The sequence below is a fragment of the Musca domestica genome, unplaced genomic scaffold (genome assembly GCF_030504385.1).
Source record: "Musca domestica strain aabys unplaced genomic scaffold, Musca_domestica.polishedcontigs.V.1.1 7, whole genome shotgun sequence".
In the NCBI taxonomy this organism is placed as follows: Eukaryota; Metazoa; Arthropoda; class Insecta; order Diptera; family Muscidae; genus Musca; species Musca domestica.
Window position 1 is genome coordinate 3,699,558 of NW_026712383.1, and position 23,867 is coordinate 3,723,424.

Below are 23,867 nucleotides of genomic sequence, written 5' to 3' on the forward strand. Positions count from 1 at the left end.
ACATACATAATGGTGTAGGATATCATATAGTCGGCCCCGCCCGACTTTTCACTTTTCCTTACTGGTTATATATGTTGATTACACAAAATACGAATTTGCTCACCTCCTCCGAAGTGTTAACCACTATAGTAATTATTCCATCTCCAATAAACAATACTCATTATTTTTTGTTTTCATTTCATCTTCTTTCAGCGCATCATGGATTCAGCGGAACAAGCAGCCCTCTCCGAACTAGATGCGCAGGGTTCACATTCCGGTTCGTCGAATAATCAACACTACGATGCCCGACGCATTAACGAATATAATGCGGATGGTAAATTGGCTGATGGGGCGCGCCATATGGATATTCGTTTTATGCGGCGATTTGAACGACTACCCGTCAATCTCAGTCTAAGTTCGATTCTGGTGCCGAATGGCGTCTCTCTCGATGATGGAGATGTTAAGGCAGCCCTACAGTGGAGTGCACATTTGGATCCACTGTTCCAGAACAACTTGGAGCGAGATCCGGCATTGTCGTGGCAATACTTTGGCTCAACGTCTGGATTTTTGCGTCGTTTCCCCGGTACAGCATGGCCGCCGGAAGGTTCAAAGGGTAGCAAGCAGATACATGATTTTCGTACGCATAATTGGTTTGTGCAGGCTGCCTCTTCGCCCAAGGATATAGTGAGTTTAAATAATGAATAAAACTTTGTATTCGAATTGAATCATAATTTTGAAAATATTCTTAGATGATACTTTTGGACTCATCATCGAAAATGTCGGAGAAATCATTCGATTTGGCAATGGAGACGTCATTTAACATTTTAGATACCTTGGGAGAAAATGACTATGTGAGCTTGGTTACCCTGACCGATACGCCAAAATCGCCAGTACCCTGCTTCAAGGATCGCATGGTCAGGGCCACTCCCGATAATATATTGGAAATTAAATCGGCTGTAAAAGCTGTCAAACTCACAAGTACAGTTAATTTTACAGCTGGCCTGGAATATGCTTTCAGTCTGTTGCACAAGGTATGTATGCGGTGTTCCTTTGCTACTTTCGAATCTAATACCCTTTAGTAACGCTAGCTTTTCTTATGAGTCAACGGATTGCTTCTCTTTTCCTACCTGATCGATTGATATTCAGGGATGCTATGCAATTTCTTTTCAATCGAACTTTTGAGTGTTTGCCTAATATTATTTTTATCTTCCCATCGATACCACCTCACCAACTTTGGAAAGATATTTAATATGTCCTAACCCTCAATCCTCACTCGATTGAAATCCAATTGCTTTCTAAGACACGCAACCAAACAAAAATCATTTGCCTCCATCTCTGTCTTTCAGTACAATCAATCTGGAGAAGGTAGTCAGTGCAATCAAGCCATTATGTTAATCACGGAAAGTTCCTCGGAATCCCACAAGGATATTATAAAGCAATACAATTGGCCACATATGCCAGTGCGCATATTCACCTATTTGATTGGTTCGGATTCGGGAAGTCGCAGTAATCTACACGAAATGGCCTGTTCGAACAAGGGATTCTTTGTTCAGATCAACGACATGGACGATGCCCGGCGCAAAGTCATCGATTATGCCCTGGTCATGGCTCGACCCATGATCATGTATCAAGCCGATCACCCCGTCCACTGGAGTCCCGTTTTCGTTGCCGGTAAATCTGGTGGTCTGGCCCGAGACTCTGAATACCAGCGACGTTTGGTGACGACAGTTTCAACTCCGGTCTTCGATAGACGCAACCATTCGGTACGTGTGGCAAATCTGTTGGGCGTCGTCGGTACTGATGTTCCCATTGAGGAGATTCGTAAAATGATACCACAACATAAGTTGGGACCGAATGGGTATTCGTTTATCGTTGATAACAATGGCCGTGTACTGTATCACCCTGATTTACGTCCCATGAGCGATGGCAATCAGTATATTGATCAATTGAGGCCACGGTATACGTCAGTCGATATCACGGAGTTGGAATTGCCGGAAACCGAAATTGGCAATGATCACGAGATAGTGGAGATGAATAAAAATCTGTTGTATGATGTGAGTTAAAAAAAATCGTGATCTTAAAAAGAACTTCGTTAATTGTCTATTGTTTTTGTGTTGCAGATGCGTAGTGATATGATCATACCCAAAGAGGGCGAAACAGAATTTACAATTTTGAGTCACTACGATGATATGAAACGTGTCTATGCAAGATCACAAAGGTAAGTTATTTTTTATGTAATTTAAACTAACTGAGGCTTCTGCTGTTTTAATTAAAATTAAGGACTAGCAGGACATTAATTAATCATTGGACAATTGTTGCTCCGTGTTCGTATAAAGTTGACGTAAATTGTAATAAACAATGTTCCGTAACCGGAAAGAAAACCACATTTCCAAATTATTTGGAATACAGTTTTTAATTTGGCTCTGACATTTCAAAATTAACGGGCCAGTTTGAAATATAGTCCTTATATTGGGATATTGCCCACTTTTCGGTAATTCAAAATTGTTGCCTTACAAATTTTTTCAAGTTCAACTTTTGTTTTATATTCTCCATTTCATATACTGTGGAGGGTTTACCAATATTCTATGTCAATTAAGCAAAGCCCACTCCTCTAACTTACTTTGAGTTTGTGGAAATGAGTTTTATGACTGTAGAATTCATTGTAACAATAATGAGTCATATAAGTTCTGGTTTTGAAATGGCCAGATTTGGAATATTTTTTTTGTGATAGTTATACTTCACACCACACTGTAGTACAGTGTATAATGTCTTTGTGCATTTGTTTCTTACATTCAATTGGAATAGAGATACACTCATTATACCCTACACCACAAGGGGGTCAGGGTATTATGTCTTTGTGCATTTGTTTGTAACAGGCAAAAGGAAACGAGATAGACCCATAGTTCCTTTTGATGATCTGCATAGAATCACATTCTGAGTCGATTTATGCATGTCCGTCCGTCTGTTCGTCCGTCTATCTGTCCGTCTGCCCATGTATTTTGTAAACGAAGTACAGTTCGCATTTATTGCCCTATCCAGATGAAATTTTGCACAGATAATTTGTTTGGATGAACCAAGGATGAACCCTATTGAAATTGGAGATAATCGGTAAAAATTTAGATATAGCTTCCATATATCTTCGTCCGATTTGCCTTCTATTGTGCACCAAACATGTAATATCAGGCGGATAGTATAGAATTTTGCACGTACGATCAGATTGGACCTGAAAATAAGTATGCCAAATTTGATCAAAATCGGTTCAGATATAGCTATAGCTCCCATATATATTATTCATCCGATTTGTTATTTTTGTCCTCCGCAGCCGTAATATGCACCCTGTAACAACAATATTTGGGGAAATATATCAAATACAGCTCAGAAATACATTTGCTAAATTTTATCGAGATCGGTTCAGATTTGGATATAGCTCCATTTATAAATTCGTCCCATTTATCTTTGATTGTGCACCAAACGTCTAATATATGCCCAAATTGGATGAAATTTGGCACTTTCGACCGAATTGAGTCTAGAAGCTAGTATGTCAAATTTGGTGAAGATCGGTTCATAGCTCCCACATATACTGTTTATCCGATTTGTCATATTTGTTATCCACAGCCGTAATATGCACTCCGTAACAACGATATTCAGGGAGATATATCAAATACAGCTCAGAAATATCTTTGCCAAACTTTATCGAGATCGGTTCAGATTTGGATATATATTTTTATCCGATTTCAAATTAATTGTGCACCAAATGGGCAATACAGGTCCGAATTTAAAAGATACAAATGCTTCGGCATATCTAGTCCTTTGAACTTTAAATTATAATTATAATCATAGCGTATATGATTGAATTCTCCCATAAAAACTTTTAATTGTTATGCGGAGCTCTACTAAATTAGCAAAGTGGTGTAGGGTATCATAAAGTCGGCCCCGCCCGACTTTAAGTCTTTCTTTACTGGTTTTTCCTTTGGTAATCTCCATAGAATCCCATTTACAGTCGATTTACGCATATCTGTCCGTTTGTCTTTCCGTGTTTCCAAATGTTTCTGTAAGCAAAGTATAGGTCGTAATTATTTTGCGGCTGGAATAAAGATTCACTTGTTCATTTTTTATTTAATTGTATTTGCCCATATAGTATTGATTTTTGCACAGCCTGGAATAAAGTATGCCAATACTTTAAAGTGGTATTTGGAGTTCATAAAAAGCGCCACTTCCTCCGGCAGATAATTGGCTATAAAGATCGAAGTTTATGTATAGTGCCATATAACTCTACCTCCAAATATTCGGTATTTTGATGGAATTGTTTCAAAATTGGTACTTGGAGTTTGTAATGGGTTCTATCTCCTATGAAAGATAATTGCATGTACAAATTCACGTCTTTGCGGCGTTTTGATGATTTTAGTTACGTTTTTCAACAGAATTATCCTAAACTTGGTGTTTCAAGTTCGTGATTCTCTATTAAATTAATGAATATATTAGTTTCATCAGATCTCAAATTTTAGTTGCTCTTATGTCGAAATAAGCATTCAAAAGATCATAATTGGCTTCACACAAACACCTAATATAAACGTGCATTTGTTGCATATACACATACAATATGGGTAGTGGTGTAGCTTATCAAATTGTCAGTCCTGGGGCTGGATGGATTCTTGTTCTATGAAATGTGTCAAGCGACAGGCCTACATTTTTACTTGACTTAGAATAATATTATCTGCTCGGTGTTACATTCATCTGTGATTCTCAGTGAACAGTTTTTGATCAATTGTTTCCCAAAAATAAAAGAGATTTTAGTAAAGTCATTTGAGGAAAGCTGTCCCCTTCAAGAGAAGAAATCTTCCTACGAAAAATCAGGCAGATGACAGGGTAAATTCGTAACAAAGGGAAAGAGGTTCGAATGCTTAATAATAGAGCTCGACGTAAGAAACTAGTATACTCTATATTACAGAATATAACAAAATAGTCAGAACAGCAAAACGCAACTCCTGGAAGCTTTTCTGCGAACAGGTTGGCAAAATAAATGAAACAATAAAAGATATACTAGGGCTTTTGACGAACACACACTTTAGCGTGAAGCACCACGGAATACGTAGATATATCGGCAGATAAAGGAATGTGACTGATGGAGCACCAACAAGTAAAAAGGAAGCTAAGTTCGGCCAGACCGATCTTTTAATATCCTCCACCATTCAGAAGGAATTTTTTTAAATAATGAAATCGAAAAATACCTCTTAAATGAAAACCGTAACATGGAGTCTATACGAAGACTTGGACCTACATGGACAATTTAGTCATCGGTTGTAGTATCACAATTACGGTGAGTAATATATAGCTAAAATCATCAAAATACGGAATATCGCGGGGTAACGTTATATGAGGGCTATACGAAATTTTGGACCGACCGATACACACGTTTGTAAAACTTTAGCCCCCTATCTCAATTTGTTTGAAAGATAAAGTGATTACACTAAAGAGACACACTTTATAGGGTCTACAATGTGTATTTCGAGGAGTTACACACGGAATGACAAAGTTTATATACCCTCCATAGAATAGTGGAGGGTATAAAAATTGATGAATCAATGGCAAAGGATGTCATTAAAAGTTTCAAATCATTTAAGGCAGCGGGGCCAGATATGGTCTTCCGGTTTTGCTTCAAAAGGAAGTGGACTTAATTTCGTCCAACTAAGCCGGAATTTTCAACACTTGTATATACTCCCAAAAAGGCCTACAAGCGGCGAGTGTGATTTTTATCCCCAATACCTTGCAATACCTAAGACTTATTGGCCGATAAGTCTAACTAACATCATTCTTACTCAAAACCATGGAAAGTACAATCGACACCTTGATTAAAAGCAACATCTCAAACGATTTGCTAAAATATAAACATCACGCATAAGTTAAAGGACGTCCAGCGGAAACCGTATTGCATGAGGTTGTACAGCACTTTCGAGAAAAATATGTATGCACTAGCTTTATGCATTGTTATCGAAGGCGCTTTCAATAACGTCACCAATTCTTAGATAATTTCCATGTGGTCCAGGTCAGTAGGGCCTGGATAAAAAATATGCTAAGGAATAAATGCAAAAGTTCACGGCTAAATGATGTCAACATAAGGGACAACCTCCTCTTCTGTGGGTTACTACTATAAACAGTCAATTAAGGACTTTAACCAACAAAGCATTTAAATTGCTTCGACGACGTTGTGATACTTCTGAGGAGGAAGAACCCTAACTTGTTGCTAAGAAGGGCCGATTCGGCTCTAAAACTTGCATACAACTCGATTCTGTAAAACCGAAAAAACAGATATATGTATTTTCACTAGGAACACGAAATTGGGGTATTTCTATGAACCAGTCTTCCTGTACAAGACAATATACATTTCTAATAAAGTTAAATATCTGGGTGTGATCCTAGATGGGAAACACTCAAAGATGCTGGGCAACGTGCAAAAGGGCCATAGGCTCAAAATGGGGTTTCAATTCAAAGATGACATATTTGTTATTCAAAAGCATAATTAGACATATTCCAACATAGGCATCAGTAATCTGGGGGACAGCTATGGATACAAAATGTAAAACTAAAATATTACAGAAATTCTAACCAACTGAGGACTTGGATGACTTTCTCTGTTAATGCCCAGCGTTTGCAAATGTCAGATCAGCAATTCTTAGGAAACGATTCCTTATCATTTTTTTTAAATTTTATTGAATGAAAGCATAAAATTTCGAAAATAGCATTAATTTTAGAATAAGTTTAGATTTGTTCGACTAAGTCACCTTTGGCACGAATTATGGCCTTCAAACGGCAAATAAAACCGTCACACGCTGCTCGAATGTCGCATTGCGGTATTTTGGCTCATTCCCGGCGTAGCGATTGCTTGAGGTGATCGACACTTTGGTATTTTTTAGTGCCAACCTTGGTTTCCAAAATACTCTAGACACAATAGTCCAAAGGATTGGTATCCAGAGATTTTGGTGGACATTGTGCGCTGGAAATGAAGCGAGGAAACTCATTTTGGAACGGTCGATTACTACAAGCGACTGTTATGGCGGCCCACATCATCACCATAGCCGGCGCTTGAGTTCCAGTGGCCAACCGAAGGTCCACATTTTCAGCTGACCTCTTTGACAAGTAAACACGACCATTTTGTTTGTTTACAAACTGCTGGACAACGAATGTTTTTTCATCGGAGAAAACCAAATTCGGCAGATCACCACTTTCGGCCAAGCGAAGCAACTCTTTAGCTATTTTGAGTCTATTTTCTTTCTGCTGCGGTGTAAGTTGCTGCACGTTTTGGAATTCCAATGGCTTTAATTTTAACAGCTGTCGGACGAGTGGCTTAGAAATGACAGCAATCTAAAGTTGGTTGCAGTTTTTTCATCTCACCCTGTAGAGCATACCAGCTCCTGTAGTAGACGATTTTCCATGTAGGTTCACGTTTTGCTATAGCGCCTATATTTTTCGATTATTCGATTTTGGTTTTAGCAATGTTTTCTAGCGGAATTATTTAATATTCGGTTTTTAGATTTTGTAAAGAACAACAATACCAGAGCATTGTTATACTCTTCTGTTATTATACTTGTTAAACTTTGATAATCTGCTGATTTATACTACGTCAGATATTCACTTTGCTCGGAAAATGTTGAATTTTTTAGGGGAGGTACCTATGGAAGCGGTATAACATTGTCCATTCTCCCACCAAATTTCACCTCCATAAAAAATGTTTTGGCATCCTTTTCTGTGAGATATATAGTTTTTATAGTTGTGTTAATTTTACCGAGGGGAAAGAGTGGGAAGATATTGCCGGTCTTCCAATATAATCTAAGTTTGACAAAATGGTTGTACAAAGTTTGGAGGCAGCCTTCGAAAGTTATCGTGTACACCAGCCAGATAGAGACATTTTTGATATCACATAAAACATATCCTCTGTAAACAGGGGCTAAAAAATTGGGCTGACCATCTATTTTTATATAATTTTTTTTTGGTCAGGGTTTTCTTCATAGGCGATATTTTAACATTTTCGAATATTTCTGGTGCTTTACTATCTATAACAGAGCTTTCGATTTACCCTTGACATGTGGATATTTAAACATTAATAAATAAATAATACTATACATTTGAATACATTTGAAATAATTTTGCTCCATTTTTTACGATTGTTTCAGATATTTTTATGGTCCCATTGAAAATACTCCATTTACGCTCGCTGTTGTTTTGCCCGAAAAGTATGGCACCCATGAGTTGCTCTCCGAACAAGAAATACGGCATTCACGTAAAAATGGTAAATATACTTATTTTATAATTTCTTCGAAACACTATTTTAATACTTTTTCCCCTTTCTAGTTACGGATTATTTTAAGGGCGACAATTGGCGTGTCCATCCCGATTGGGTATATTGCGAATACAACAGCGTTAGCGATTTGGAAAAAGAACGTGAAAGTTCGGGTGAATATAGCAATTCTAGAGATCAAGAACCTAGTTTTGGCTCACCCGAAGAACAGGTGTTGCATTTTCTGGCTAGAGCTGGAAGACCTGGTTGGAAATGGATGTCGGTAAGCACAAGATTGTCAAACAATTTAAGAATGTAAAGAGATTTACTCTAATCTATTGTTCTTTTGTAATTTTTTAAGGTAAGGCCAAAATCGCCACAACCACATCTCAATTTGCATGCTGCAACACCTGTGGGTCATTTTGCCCAACACATGAGTCTGCAAGGTTCTCGCAAAGCTGAACCCTACTATTGCGATCGAACCTTGTTGCAGAGTTTAGTGCGAGATGCCATGGTCACTGATGGTCTGGATCGTAACACAACTGGAACGCCCAATGGAAAAGAGGATAAAAAGTAAGTTTGCTTCCAAGCTACAGACATGTGGCAAAGAATGCTCAGACTTTGCACAAAATCTAATAAGCAAATAAAATCATTCGGAATTCTTTAGGAACTATTTTACAGCTTACTAAAACACCAATATTTCCTATTTTCCTTCCTGCACATCTTTTTTTCTTCTTTTGATTTGGAATTGTTTCTATTGTTATTATTTTATCTTTTTTTCTATTTCAACAACACAAATGCACCCTTTAATATATTTTTATAACAACGCATATTTAATTTACCCTTTTCAACTAATTTAAATAATTCTTAAAAAATTAAAAAAATATTCACTTCTTCAGTCCAATTGCCACGTTAATGGCAATTTTGAAAAGGTAAATTTACAGACACAAACTTTTGATAATTATTCCAACAGTATCCATTGGATAAAGCTAGATCTAGAACTCGTGAATGGATTAGCAGCTCGATGTGATGGAATTTGAATGTATTTCATTATAAATTTTGATATTGCTATTCAAAACTATGCTCGTTTAACAAATACTATGAGTCGATTTAAAGTTTATGATCATACCGATCCACACATTACAAACTACTTTATTAGGCTTCAAAATTATATTATTTTTTTAAGTTGCCTATAGCGAATTAGATTGGCCACGTATTTTTCGAGTCTAAAAGATAAGAATTATAAGTTCTTATTGTGTGTCTTATACAGGGAAATATTTTGAATATTTTAAAAAGCGATGTTCATGTTGTGTTAAATTTGTTAAAACTTCACTTTCCTTATTACCAGACATTCTTCACAAAGTCTAACGGTTGTATCTGCAAGATTCTACAAGTATTTTCATTATAACCTCAGCCATATGGACACAGAATCTATATATATATCATTTGATACGTGCCTCATCAAAAAAGGGCCTTAGACCCTAGGACCAAATCAGTTTTAGAATATTTGGAGTCCATCTAGGGGTTCTGTTCCTCTGTCTGTCTGGTTGGTGCGCACGATAACCCTCGAAAAGGGTATTCGATTTGGTCCAAACTTGGTACATAGTAATATTATAGTCAAACCTTGATCGATTTCGGAGATTGGCATTATCGGCCCACTCCTCCTAGTACCTTCCCCACAAAAGATCTACATTTTCATAAAAAATAATTTAGAACAAGATAAAATCATCCAATTTTGTGTAAACTTTGCAAACCCATATACAGGGCGAGATGAAAAAACTGCAACTAACTTCAGACTGATGTCATTTCTAAGCCACTCGTCCGATAGCTGTTAAAATTATTACAGTGATAGCTCATTATATTGTTTACAAGAGTACAAAAGCATTTTGGTGAGAGTTTTCCAGAAAAAAAGTTATTCGTGATTGAATTCAAGCGTGAAAGTGTAATTTCTTTATATTTGGCTGAAAACCACAAGTGGCTATCGTTAAAGCACTCCAGCATTTAAATGTGAATAAATATTTTGTGTCTCGTACGATCGCTGGTTACCGTGATACTGGTAGCGTAGCCTGACATCAAGGGAGTGGACGGAAGAAAACAGCAACATCAGCAGAAATGGTTCGAAAAGTAAAGAAGCGACTTGATCGAAACCCGCGTCGCAGTGACCGAAAAATGGCTCTTGAGCTGAACATATCGCAATATCCTATTCGGCAAATATTTAAAAATGAGCTCGGGGTAAGGTCATTGAAATTCCAAAAAGTGCAAGAACTTACACCGCAACAGAAAGAAAATAGACTCAAAGGAGCTAAAGAAGAAATTAAAGAAAGAAATTTAAAAATTATGACGTTTGACTTTGTTGCAGTTTTTTATCTCACCCTGTATTTTTTATCATACTATGTGAGGTGCGAAAATGGACATTATCGTACTACTCCTTCAAGTACCTCCCCGTTCACCCCTTCACATATTTCATAACTTGCGAAACAAATCAACCATACCTCTCTAAACCAGATATGTGATGTGAATATGGAATTTATCGGTCCACTTCTTTTGCTACATCCCCCACAAAAGGTTTAGATTTTGATTAATAATTATTTAAATAAAAAATATTTTTTTCGATTTTTAAAGGTTTTCATTGGTACTAGACGAAGTGCAATAATTCGGTTTACTATATCTGGAACCTTAAGCAAACTTCAACATCTTCTAAAAATGTTCATATACCTCATATAAAGTGAAAGAAGTAGTTGATATAGTCCAAATTTGGCACGTTATAATATATGTATCAGACTTATCCCAGATAGTCAAAATAATTATGACGCGAGTCAAAATATATATTAAATAAATGGACATTGGCTGAGGGTATACATCTGCCGGCAAAACTGACTGATACTTTTTAACTTGTTTTCTAAATTATTTGAGCAGTGTCCTTTAGTCTGTCTATTGTAATGGCACTATTTTCCGAACAAATTAAGATAGAAAGCTATGATTTTGCACATATCTGTATTTTGTCAGTAGGCAAAAACAAGTTCTGAAGTAGGACATTTTGGGCATTTTTCATATAGCTCCCTTGTGATGCTATTTAAAGCACGGTATTTAGATCCACCTGTGGCAGAACATTGTCTATATAGGTCCCCGTTTTTCTATAACAATATTTACCGATGTTCGGCATTTTCATACACTTTTAAATTTTGCAGTAAACATTTTTAAGGTGTTCTACCTTTTGGGAAACATATCTTCTATAAATTAGCAGATGCGAATACACTATATATTTGGATGATTTTAGCCATATTTTTCATTGAAATGATTTTAAGTTTTATATTTAATGTTCGCAATAGATACCTACCACTGCAGCATGCACATGATCTACATGAATCCACGTTCTCCTATAGGCGTTTTATAATTATGATAATTTGCTGTGAGTACATTAGAAGCTTGAATTCTTCTCATGAAAATATTGGAAAAAGCGGATTGATGTATCCATATATATGCTGGAAGTAATATTATATAATTTTAAAGAAAATTTAAATTGAAGCGCGTATCCGATTAGGTCCACATTTGAAACATCATAGTATTTTTACTAAACATAAATCGAGTTAACAATTAAAAAAAACACGCAAATATCATATTAACTTTTAACTAACGAGGTTGTGGTAAACTTTACCCTCTCTTCATATTTTATTGAAATTCTCTCTTATATTGCTATGAATAAAAGTACCTACTTTATTTAACAGACATAAATCTGTTTTATTTTAATTTAAAACATATTTGTATAACAAATAATTATCAAAAAATATGTTAAAATATTTTTTGTAAAATACGTCCCAAAATTTCGCCACATTATTCGCCAAATTATACATGATGTTAGAGTCACATATATACTGACTTTTTCACAACGACCTGTACAGTTTTTAAAATCTGAGTCGCTCCTAAAGATCTTTTTAGCTAAAAAGAAACGATTTATCAATCTCATGTTGACAGAAGTGGGTGTGGATAAGACGTAGGCCAGGATTATGGATAAGACGTAGTCCAGAATTATCAACTCATTCCTGCTCCTTAAAAAAAATTAATTTGGAATAATAATAACTCCCTTAAGGTGGAAAATCAATGTCCAATGTTCTACAAACTTTTAAAATCCAGTTTGTTCTATGTTAGTGTGAAAATGGAATATATTGGTAACATTTTTGGTGCCCCCAACCCACGTTAGAAACATATCATATAAGACAATATAATACAAGCTTGGCTCGTGATTAAAATCAAACTTAGGTTAGTAACTATCATGAAAAAACTGGCTCACTGTTTCTATTCCATAAGGTTAATATTTTGAAAAATCTTTAATTCGAATTACAAATAAAATGTTACGAATTAAATATACAACTGTAATTTTAAAACATTTCAGTTGAAGTTCGATAATTCCAATTGTAATTGGAAATATTTCATTTGTAACTCAATTAATACCATTTTTAATTCGAATTATTCCATTTGAAATTCGAAGAAAATATACAGCATGTGGTTTTTTTGTATTATTGTATATTATATTTAATAATATAAAATATGTTTTTATACCCTTCACCATACTATGGAGGGTATATTAACTTTGTCATTACGTTTGTAACTCCTCGAAATACTCATATCAGACCCAACAAAGTATATATATATTCTTGATCAGCTTAAAATTCTAATTCGATTTAGCGATGTCCGCTTGTGTGTCTGTCTGTTGTAATCACGCTATCATTCGAACGAATTGAGATAGAAGGCTAAAATTTTGCACACATATGTTTATTTTGCCAGTAGACAGGTTAAAATCGTAAATGGGCCATGTAGGTCAACGTTTTCATATAGCCCCCATATAACAGTACCTCCAGATATTCGGTATTTTGATGATTTTAGCGATATTATTCACCGGAATTGTTTCAAATTTAATATTTAAAGTTCGAAATGGATACTACAGCCTACGACAGAAAATTGTCTGTGCAGGTGCACGTCTTCGTATAGCCCCCATATAACGATTCCTCCCTATATTCGGTATTTTGATGATTAATTTAGCGACATTATTCACCGAAATTGTTTCAAATTTGGTATTTGAAGTTCGTAATGGAAACTACAGCCTAAGACAGAAAATTGTCTGTGCAGGTCCAGGTCTTCGTATAGGCCCTATATATCAGTACCTCCCTACGGTATTTTGACGATTTTAGGTACAATACTCACCGAAATTGTCTGAGATGTCGTATTTGAAGTTCGTAATGTAAGCTACAGCCTATGATAGAAAATTGTATATGCAGGTCCAGGTCTTCGTGTAGCTCCGATATAACGGTACCCCCCTATATATGGTATTTTGATGATTTTAGCTGCATTATTCACCGTTTATTTCAAGTTTTGAATTTGAATATGGTAATGGCTTATGACAAACAAATCCTATCTAGGTCCACGTCGTATAGACCCCAATATAACGGCTGTATTCGGTATTTTTAAGATTTTAACAGAATTCTTAACGGGTTTTATTTTTGGAAAATGTCGAAATTCTTTCCAAATGGTGGAGGGTATTCTAGGTTCGGCTCGGCCGAACTTACTGATTTTTAATTTATAATTATATTTTGTAAACTAAAGACTAAAAATATAAATATTAAATAATAATATTTTTACATTGTTCTTCATGCCACATTCTATGAATACAACAAAACAATTTTAAATTGAATATCCTGCCCACTTTAATATAATTTGTATATTTCTTGTTATATTTGGAATAATTCAAGTTTCAAATGCAAAAATTCGAATTACAAAATAAAACATCTGAATCACAATAAGGAAAGTTCGAATTACAATTCGAATTACAAATAGAAATTCCAAATTGCATTAAAAAATGTTTCGAATTCATCTGAAAAAAGTGTAATAAAGTGACAAATAATTTTCCGATTTTCTTCAAACTGTGCAACTTCTCCAAATTTTAAATATATAAGAAATTTTAATCATAACCTTCACTTAATAGGAAATTACATTGTTTTTACCTAATATTAGATGGAATTAAAATATGGGATATGTAGGTTCCGCTGAAAAACAAGTCGCCAAATGATGAGGGTATATGTCTGCCAGATATTTTGGCTGGATTAAATGTACTGAAAATGTAGATCATATACATATATGGTATGTTCCCGTTTAAATTCAGCGTTATCGTTTGATATGACCAATATGTACCTCATTGAAATAGTAGTTTTAAAACCAGTCTCTGATATTTCTTTTCAATAGTTATGACTTCCAACAAATGAATATATATTTGTACGGGTTATGTCTCAAATCATCTTAGACGATCCTGCCAGTCATAGACATAGTCGGTGTATCGTGATGGTTCTCGCGCTAACTTTCGAAGTGGTTTCGTAATTCGGAACAAAATTTGCTTTAAATTTTGTTATAATATACTAACGAATTCATATTCAGCCATAGACCTTTCTTCATACCCGGCTGATGCGTTCTAACATGAAAAGCAAAAAATTCTTCTCATCCATAATATTTTCCAACAATATTTTGATTCAGTTTTATTCCCTTTATTCCACTGTGGGTAGAATTTTCAAGATGTATGCTATTCCTAAGTTTGACAAACCTTTAAATACGATAAGTATTGTTGCATCAATAACATATTTCAGATAAAGATTAACTTTGTATTTCACAAAACATTTTCACTGACGTCATAGTAAAAAAAATATTGATTTCAAACATTCACTCCTGGAGTCGCTCAATTTTCACACAAAATTAATATTTCGAAAACTAATGGCAAACTTATTTATCCATTACAGGCAAGGCTATCAAAAGTTTGTGGTTACCACTTCATTTGTTGCCACTCGTTCCGGCCTTTTGAGGTGGATTGATCACATTAAACCAGCAGATGATTCGCCAGATCCGTAAGTAGACCATTATTAGTTGATGACACAATGAATAACAAATATTATTTTCCATCCAATTTCTAGGCACTTCAGCGAAGAAAATGCTCGAGCCATGGATATGTCTTGGTACAAGCGGGCAGTTGATCAACATTATGTGGAACAGGATAGTTTTGTGTACAGCGTACCCTTTGGTTCGGGTTATAATGGAAAATCGAATGGCACATTAGTTACGGCTTCACATTCCATATTTGTCGAACATCGTGGCCATAAGGCACCGGCAGCTGTTGTAGGACTACAATTTCAGCACGATTCTTTGGCCAAACATTTTATTAACATTACATCGGCTGTAAGTTTTAAAGATCTTATTATATCCCAATTTAGATTACTAAAACATCTCCCGCATTACAGTGTACCGGAATGACGGGCTGCAAACGTACCTGTGCATCGGATAATTTGGATTGTTATGTTTTGGACAACAATGGTTTTGTCATCATTTCCGAAGAGTCAGAGCACACGGGTAAATTCTTTGGTCAAATTGATGGCACCATAATGGACTCCTTGGTCCAGGATCGGATATACAAACGTGTAACGGTAAATGACTACCAAGGAGTTTGTTCGAATGCCGATAACCCCTATACAGCCTGTGGAGGTCGAGCCAAACCCAATTATGTTGCTTCATGGTTCTTTAAATATCTGTTATCACTGAGTGCCACATGGCTGTCACTGTTGCCCACGCCACTCAAAGCCTGGCCCCAGGATGATTATACCTACAATGAAGAGAACTTTGAAGAACCCACATATACCGATGATTATGATGCATTTGAAGAGGATTATATATCACCAGTCGACGAAGAAATGGATGAACTCTTTACCACCGCTGATGTAGTAGGATCATTTTATTATGTTATCTCTCCATTTCTGTTTATACAACAATTTGGTTTTCTGTTTTAGGAATATACAACACCAACACCCAAACAGCACAAACCCCATGTTGGACCTCGCTCAAATCCTGACCCTTCCAATGCTCGTCGCTGCGATTTACGTACAGACCTGTATATGCTGCAACCAGAGCGATTAAATCAAGGGGGTCAAAATAATCCTTTAAAGGTTTGATTTTACAATTAGATTAATAACAATTTTATAATTATATCTGATTTTTTTCTTTAGGGTAAATTAACAAATTGCCATGTGTCGGGCTGCGAACGTCCATTTAGTGTCCAGAAGATTCCACACAGCAACTTAATTTTATTAGTTGTTGACACACTTTGTCCATGTGGTTCAAAGCAATTGGACATTGAACCCATGGAAGAATCCGGTATTGTTGGTAAGTTATTTGTTCCATATTGTAAATAGGATCCTATACGATGAGAATTACACCAGATTATTGAAAAATCAAAGCTATTTAAGACCATTCAAAAAAATGTGCACCATATAAAACAAGTTAAAAAGCAGTAAGTTCGGCCGGTTCGTACTTTGTATACCCTCTAACATTTTGAACGAATTTGGAAATTTTCAAAAAATAAATCCCTTATAAAATTCTGTTAAAATTTTAAAAAGTCCGAATATAGTAGTTATATTGGGGTCTATACGACATAGGCATTGTTTGTCATAAGCCATTACCATATTCAAATTCGATACTTGAAATAAACGGTGAATAATGTAGCTAAAATCATCAAAATATCGTACATAGGGAGGTACCGTTATATCGGAGCTGTGCGAAGACCTGGACCAGCATAGACAATTTTCTGTCACAGGCTGTAGCATCCTTTACGAACCTCAAATACGACATCTCAAACAATTTCGGTGGATATTGTACCTGGGTTGTCCATATTCGACGGACCCATCTGGCAACACCATAACTTTTGACAGAGATGTCACATCACTTAATGACATCCCGCGTTTTAAGCGTCAGTCGAAGGAGATTTTTACAATGAACCAATACACGCCACGCGAGCGCTCTGAAATAGTTGAAATTTACATTCAACAGAAGAAGTCAATTGTGAAAAAAATGTGAGAAGTGCGCCTTCTAAGAACACCATTAAGCGTTTATACGAAAAATTTTCGACTGGTAAGGCTTTTTCTAATTCGAAGAGGCCATATAAAAGTCGACCAAGGCGATCGGCCGAGAATATCGCTGCCGTACGAGCCAGTGTTGAGAGGTCCCCAAGAACATCCCAAAAACGCCGTTCTCAGCAGTTGGGTATGGCTCGGTTTACTTTACAACGGATTATTCGCATTGATTTGCATTTGTTCCCGTACAAAATTCAATTGACCCAAAAAATGTTGCCTGCGGACAAGCCTCGTCGATTGGAATGGGCCGAAAGAGTCATGGGTCCGTCGAATATAGGCAACCCTGTAAACTCGTCAAAATACAGAATATAGGGAGGTACTGATATATGGGGCCTATACGAAGACCTAGACCTATATAAACAATTTTCTGTCACAGACTGTAGTTCCCATTACGAACTCTAAATACGTAGTTTGAAACAATTCCGGTGAATAATGACGCTAAAATCATCAAAATACCGAATATAGGGAGCTACCCTTACATAGGGGCTATACGAAGACATGAACCTGCACAGACAATCTTCTGTCATAGGCTGTAGTATCCATTACGAATTTCAAATACCAAATTTGAGACAATTCCAGTGCATAAAGTCGCTAAAATCATCAAAATACCGAATATAGGGAGGTACTGTTATATGGGGCCTATATGAAAACGTGAACCTACATGGCCCATTTACGAACTTAACCTGCCTACTGGAGAAATAAACATGTGTGCAAAATTTTAGCCTTCTATCTCAATTCATGCGAAAGATTGCGTGATTACAACAGACAGACAGACAGACGGACATCGCTAAATCGACTTAGAATTTTGCGCTGATCAAGAAAATATTTACTTTGCTGGGTCTGATATGAGTATTTCTAAGGGCTTGCTGATCTGAAAGTAAATAAAAAGATGTCAAATTATGAAATGGCCATTAATTTTTTTTCGTAGATTATTTCTTGTACTTTAACATTTAAATATAATTTCGGATACATGACCGCCACGACTATTTACCACAATGGTCACTCTGGAGGTCCACTTTTCAACTTTAGAATTCGAAGCATTCTAAAGGCTTCAATCGCTGTAATTTATCCACAAATGACTTATGGTATCCCTACAAAAAATAACCGAGTTGCGGCAAATCACACACACGTGGAGGCCAAATTAACAGGCCCATTTCTCCAAATAATGTTTTCGTTGAAATGTTTTTATAATAACATTATTGTTTTGCACGCAGTATGACAAGTGGCACCATTCTGTTGAAACCTCATAAAGAGGCTTCTAAAATACGCATAAATATTAAATAATTTATCCTCCTTTTGGCATTTTTGGTAGAAAAAGTTTTGAAAAGGGTCCGAAGTAGCAGCGAATATGGATCTGACAATTTTTCATAGTTAATGCCCAGTTCTTCTAAGGCCAGAGAAATGGGAACGAAAATAAGGCAATCAAATTTAGTTTCTGAAAACTCATTGATTTCTTTCGATTGAATTTCGAAAATTGAACAAAATAAATGAGTACAGGTTTAGTATGTGTTTTTATATCCTCAGCAGAAATGCTGCAGAGCTTATACATAATTTGATACACCCAAATAATGACTATTTAAATAACGGGTTTTGACCCCAGTAGTGGAATTCTTTAACTCTTTTTTCGAGTTACCGACATAAATCGGTAACTTTTAAACCCAGAATTTGAATATAAAAAAGAATTTAAAGTTGACAACATTGGTATCAATCGTTAGGTACGACTACGTTGATTTCGTTAATTACCGAAGTTAAAAGTATTTTAATTTTACCGGTTTTCGTCGGTACCTCAAAAAATGAGTTAAATAATTCCACTACAGGTCTCTTTTGACCAAATCCGTTTCAGGACGTTTGAAGTCGATTTAGCGCATTGACCGTCCGTCTGTCAGTAACTCGAAGGAAATATTCGTAGTGTTAGATCGTAATATTTTTACCAAGCATAGATCGATTTCGGACATAAGCAATATCAGTCCACTCCTCCTGGAACCAACCATTTAAATAGTCTTAAGACATTGAAAATAATTATTCGATGTTTCTTCTAAATTCGTACAACGCAATTATTTTGCCTAGATTGTATCGGTGAATTCCTTCTGGAAACTACCACACTAAAGTTTGAAATTTTGAATAATTATAACCCTTTATAACATGAGAAAAACGTCAGCGATTTACTTCAAATGTTATTAATCGCATATATACCTGTCTTCAAAACCGACTGATAGTTTTTAAATTGTTGTACCCTACAACACTATGTGTTGGGAGTATTATAAGTTTGATTGAGGCATGAAATTTTTAATACCGCGAAATATTGGTCCCAGACCCACAATGTTATATATGGATCTTCCTATCTCGCCCAACTGAGTCGATGTAGATATGTGTGTCTTTCCGTCTGTCTATGTTAATTTGTAATCACGCTACAGGTCGGTCAATTTTAGCCCGATACTCACGAAATTTTGGATGGAGCTGGGGTAAGCTTCAGAATAAATAAAACTGAATAATTTCCTCGTTCAGTCTCTCTATAGGCCTTTCGCATGGGGTACAGTTTAGGAAAGAACAGAAACCTTACATTGGATGGCCATCAGATAAAATTTAGCGGGTAAAATCGACCACAACGAAATTCTAGCTCGGAAATACCCTTCACTGTTTGGTAAAGCTATCAATGTCATCCTCCCCCTGGGACCAAATCCGTTTCAGAACATTTGGAATCGATCTAGCGATGTCCATCTGTCTGTCAGGCTGGTGCGCAAGATAACTCCCGAAGCTAGAATCCGATTTGATCCAAACTTGGTTCATCGTAATATTATTGTCGAACTTAGATCGAGTTCGGAGATGGGCAATATTGGTCCATCCCTTCTGGTACCTCCCCTACAAAATGTCAATATTTTCAAAGAAAATAATTTACTGCACAGAAAGAGAAGTAATAATCCGATTTTGCTTCAAATTTGTAAATCTTATTTGCGTCAGTTCTAGGTCAGGGGCAAAAATGGATAATATCGGTCCACTCTATCAAGTCCCTCCCCAAAAAAGGGTAAACATTTTGAATAATTATAACCCTCATAAAATGTGTTGTAAGAATCCGATTGTTTTAAAATGTCATCGGTCCACTCCTTCTGGCACCTCCTCCACAAAAGGTCGAAATTTTGAATATATATTAAGCTCCGTGGCACCGTTTTGTTGAAACCATTTGTCATGCATTTTAAGCACTTGCATTTGGGCAAAACAAAAAAATAAATAAATATATTGGATATCATCATACGGTACAATAATGCCTCCAGATCATAAACAGCACCAATCTGTGACTTTTCCTGAATGCATAGCTTTTGTAATGGATAGCTTTTGTAATGCTTCTGGCTGATTTTATTCCAAAATCGACAATACTGCTTATTTTCGTACTCATTGAGCCCGAAATGAGCTGACCATAATGATAATAAAATTCAATGATTTGAAAGCGTTGTTCGTTTGTAAGACGATTCATGGTTAAATTATAGACAAAACTAAATATATGTTTACAGTGAAGGAAAATACGAAATGGGTGTGAGTTCTTTATATCAGTGTTGCCAAACATTTAATGGCTAAAAATTCACCCTTTACTGGGTTCAAGCTTTGGTCTATCACTCATGTAACAGAAAAGTCAAATTTTACCGATTTATCGTTTTGTGCAGCTAAAGTCTTTCCCTTCGGAAGTATTATCATGTCGTCTTCATAGCAGATTGGTTCAAATCTGTATTTAGTTAGGATCTTCAATAGTCTGTTTATGGTAGCAACACATAGTAGTGGTGATAATACATTCCCTTATACTTTCCCTAATGGCGATTAGACTAGAGTTTCGATGCTGATGTTAAGTTCAGTTGGGTCAAACTCCACCACCATTTGGAAAGAATTTGCAAGTTTCAAAGAAAAAAAAAAAAAAAAACTCCGTTGAAACATACTGGAAAAATCATCAAAATAGCGAATATATGCTATTCGAAGTCCTGGCCCTGCACATGCACTTTTCTGTCAGACAGTGTATTTAACCATTAGGAACTTCAAATTCTAAATTTGAAATATTTCTTGTGAAAAGTGTGACACAAATTGTCAAAATACTGAATATCTGGAGGTCATATGACGACTATTCCAAAAAATAGACATATATTGACAGTTCTATGCATGCATTATGCATTCTATTACATGATGGGAAAACATGCTGCCAATTTACATCAGCTTCGGGTTAAAGTCGTGACTAAAACACCCAAAAACCTAAAATATGTCGGCACAGTTATATGGGGGTTTTTAACATAACGTGGACTTATTTAACCCGTTTTCAATACCAAGAATGCTGCAGGGTGATCCGGAAGCTAAAGTCTTTCACAGACGTACAGAGAGGCAAATGGACGACATCGCTAAATCGACATAGAATTTTATGCTGATCAAGAATACATATACTTTCAAGGTGTTACAAACGGAATGACAAACTTAATATACGATTCAACTACTATGATTCAACGATTCAACTCATTTATTTATTTTACAATCTCGTTTTGTACCTTGCCCATAATTCTACTATTGTATTAATCAGATTGAAGACATTTTTTTCTGTAACTACAATAAAAAGTTATCCCGCAACCAGAGATTTTTCCATACATTTGGTTAGATATTATTTTGTTTAGTGATAACTAATAATTTTCTCTCTTCCCGTCATTTAATACAGGAGCTTGCAGTACCCGCCGCCAATCACAAGAAACACAAAAACGACGACGACCCAAAAAGTGTATAAACTATCATCCGGAAGAAATCGAAATACAGCAGTGTGGACGCGGTACACATCTCCTGCAGAAGCCCGTCTCCCTTGTTATCGCTCACATTGTCATGATTCTTGTCAGTGTTCTCTTGACCAACGCGTGATACTAAGGAGGTGCGATGCAAACACATTTGCTATACGTTTAAAATCGAATCCTTATCGACATTAATCACATGGAAAACAACAACAGCAACAAGCAGCAACAACAAATTTGTATACTTTTTCGGTTTTCACGAGACAACGCATAACATTCATAAATAAGTACGTACCCTGAACGTCACCATAACTAGGCATACAAAAAATAGGAGACAAGGATAATTAAGTTTGGATGTAAGTTTATCTTCCTTTACATTGCATCTTTTGTTGTTGTAGTTATACGACACCAACACTATGGCGCCCTAGAGGGACAACACAAACTTGAAAATGTTTAAGGAAACCCGCAGATAATGTCTTAGTTTATGTTTTACTATTACTTTTTTAGTAAATTGAATTGAATTCACCACAATGATTACGCAAGAAGGGGGAATAAATGAATCCCCCCACACGTAATTAATTGGCGTAATTTTGTCAGAGACACGAAAAACATGAAACCTAAGAGAATTTATTAATGATGAATGATGAAGTAAAAAAAAAAAAACAAAATTTGTAAACTAATTTTTGTTAGAACAATTGAAATTAATTAAGAAAAAATAATGAAGACAAATAACCTGCAGAAATTATTATTATTATGTAATTGTACCTACAGATCAAAAACAGCAACAACAAAAAATAAGTAATTAAAATAATTATAAATTAAATTGCAAAAGGCAAAAAAAGAGAGAAATTGTATTAGTTTAATATGTGTAATAAGAATTAGTAAATTTTATTTAGTTTAGGTATATTAGTTAGATCGTAGATTGGTTTAGATTTGACTTGAAATAATTATAAAGGAGAAAATTTCAATATTTGATGTTGAATTTTTATGCTTAACAATTATTATCTAATTCATTTATATATTCTATGTTTAAACACATGCGTTAATTCGATATGAAATTAATTATGATCTTCGAAATCTAAGTGGAATTCTTTTATGTCAGAACATTTGTTATTTACGCAGACATTTTATTAGTTGGATTACGTGGTGTTTTATAAATTACACTATGCAACAAAAAATAATTACAGGAAAAATTTTGCAGATTATTAAAGTAGAAGTAAACATTGAAGACACGTGTATCGGTTTTTTGAAAGTTTCCTTAGCAAAGTCATCTAAATAGGGATGCCAATTTCCCCCCTTTCCACGATTTTTTTGCAATATTAGGATTACAATTCTTTGAAATTTTTGCATGTTAGGTATAAAGGGTCAGCACCAACATTTCCGAAAATAATCCTCGTATTGGATTATTATTATTATTATTATTATTATTATTATTATTATTATTATTATTATTATTATTATTATTATTATTATTATTATTATTATTATTATTATTATTATTTTATTATTATTATTAGTGTTATTATTATTATTATTATTATTTTTTTTTTTTTTGGAAAGTTTTAATCCTCGTTCAGGTCCTTTCGTCCATTTTAAAACATAGTTCAAAATTTCCCCTAAACGGGATCATAGCAAGTCGAAATATTTTACAAAATTATTTTTTTATAAAAGGCGTCAAGAGTTCAAATCTCACCTTACCTTAAAAGGATCATAACCCCCACCATAATGGAATGGGGATTATGTAAAAAAGGTCATAATTCCTAGAATGATTTTGTCCTGCGGATTATGTCCGCAAAGTAGTTTTTTTCGAGGTTCTGGTACTGGTACAATGTACAAAATAGGTATAATTTGAAAGCTTATGGAAATACCAATCCAAAAGTTTGATACCTTGTTTGAACCGGATCAGAAGCAAAACAAGAAAATTTGTATTTTTGA

General features: G+C 35.3%; 1 protein-coding gene across 2 annotated transcripts in view; it reads left to right on the forward strand.

Moving 5' to 3' along the window:
* LOC101893182 (voltage-dependent calcium channel subunit alpha-2/delta-3) overlaps positions 1–22,731 on the forward strand; it is a 151,376-nt gene extending 128,645 nt beyond the window's left edge. Inside the window, exons 5-17 of one of the 2 annotated variants that reach the window (XM_020034954.2) lie at positions 193–663; positions 729–1,010; positions 1,326–2,033; positions 2,100–2,197; positions 8,148–8,263; positions 8,326–8,534; positions 8,613–8,824; positions 15,031–15,135; positions 15,202–15,463; positions 15,526–15,999; positions 16,069–16,224; positions 16,285–16,441; positions 21,869–22,731. In XM_020034954.2, coding sequence (XP_019890513.1) covers positions 193–663; positions 729–1,010; positions 1,326–2,033; positions 2,100–2,197; positions 8,148–8,263; positions 8,326–8,534; positions 8,613–8,824; positions 15,031–15,135; positions 15,202–15,463; positions 15,526–15,999; positions 16,069–16,224; positions 16,285–16,441; positions 21,869–22,062 — 3,444 coding nt within the window. In that variant the 3' untranslated portion in view covers positions 22,063–22,731. Of the gene's footprint in view, positions 1–192; positions 664–728; positions 1,011–1,325; positions 2,034–2,099; positions 2,198–8,147; positions 8,264–8,325; positions 8,535–8,612; positions 8,825–15,030; positions 15,136–15,201; positions 15,464–15,525; positions 16,003–16,068; positions 16,225–16,284; positions 16,442–21,868 lie in introns of both variants that reach the window. The other variant, XM_020034955.2, reaches the window with a different exon arrangement.
* The last annotated feature ends 1,136 nt before the right edge of the window (positions 22,732–23,867 follow it).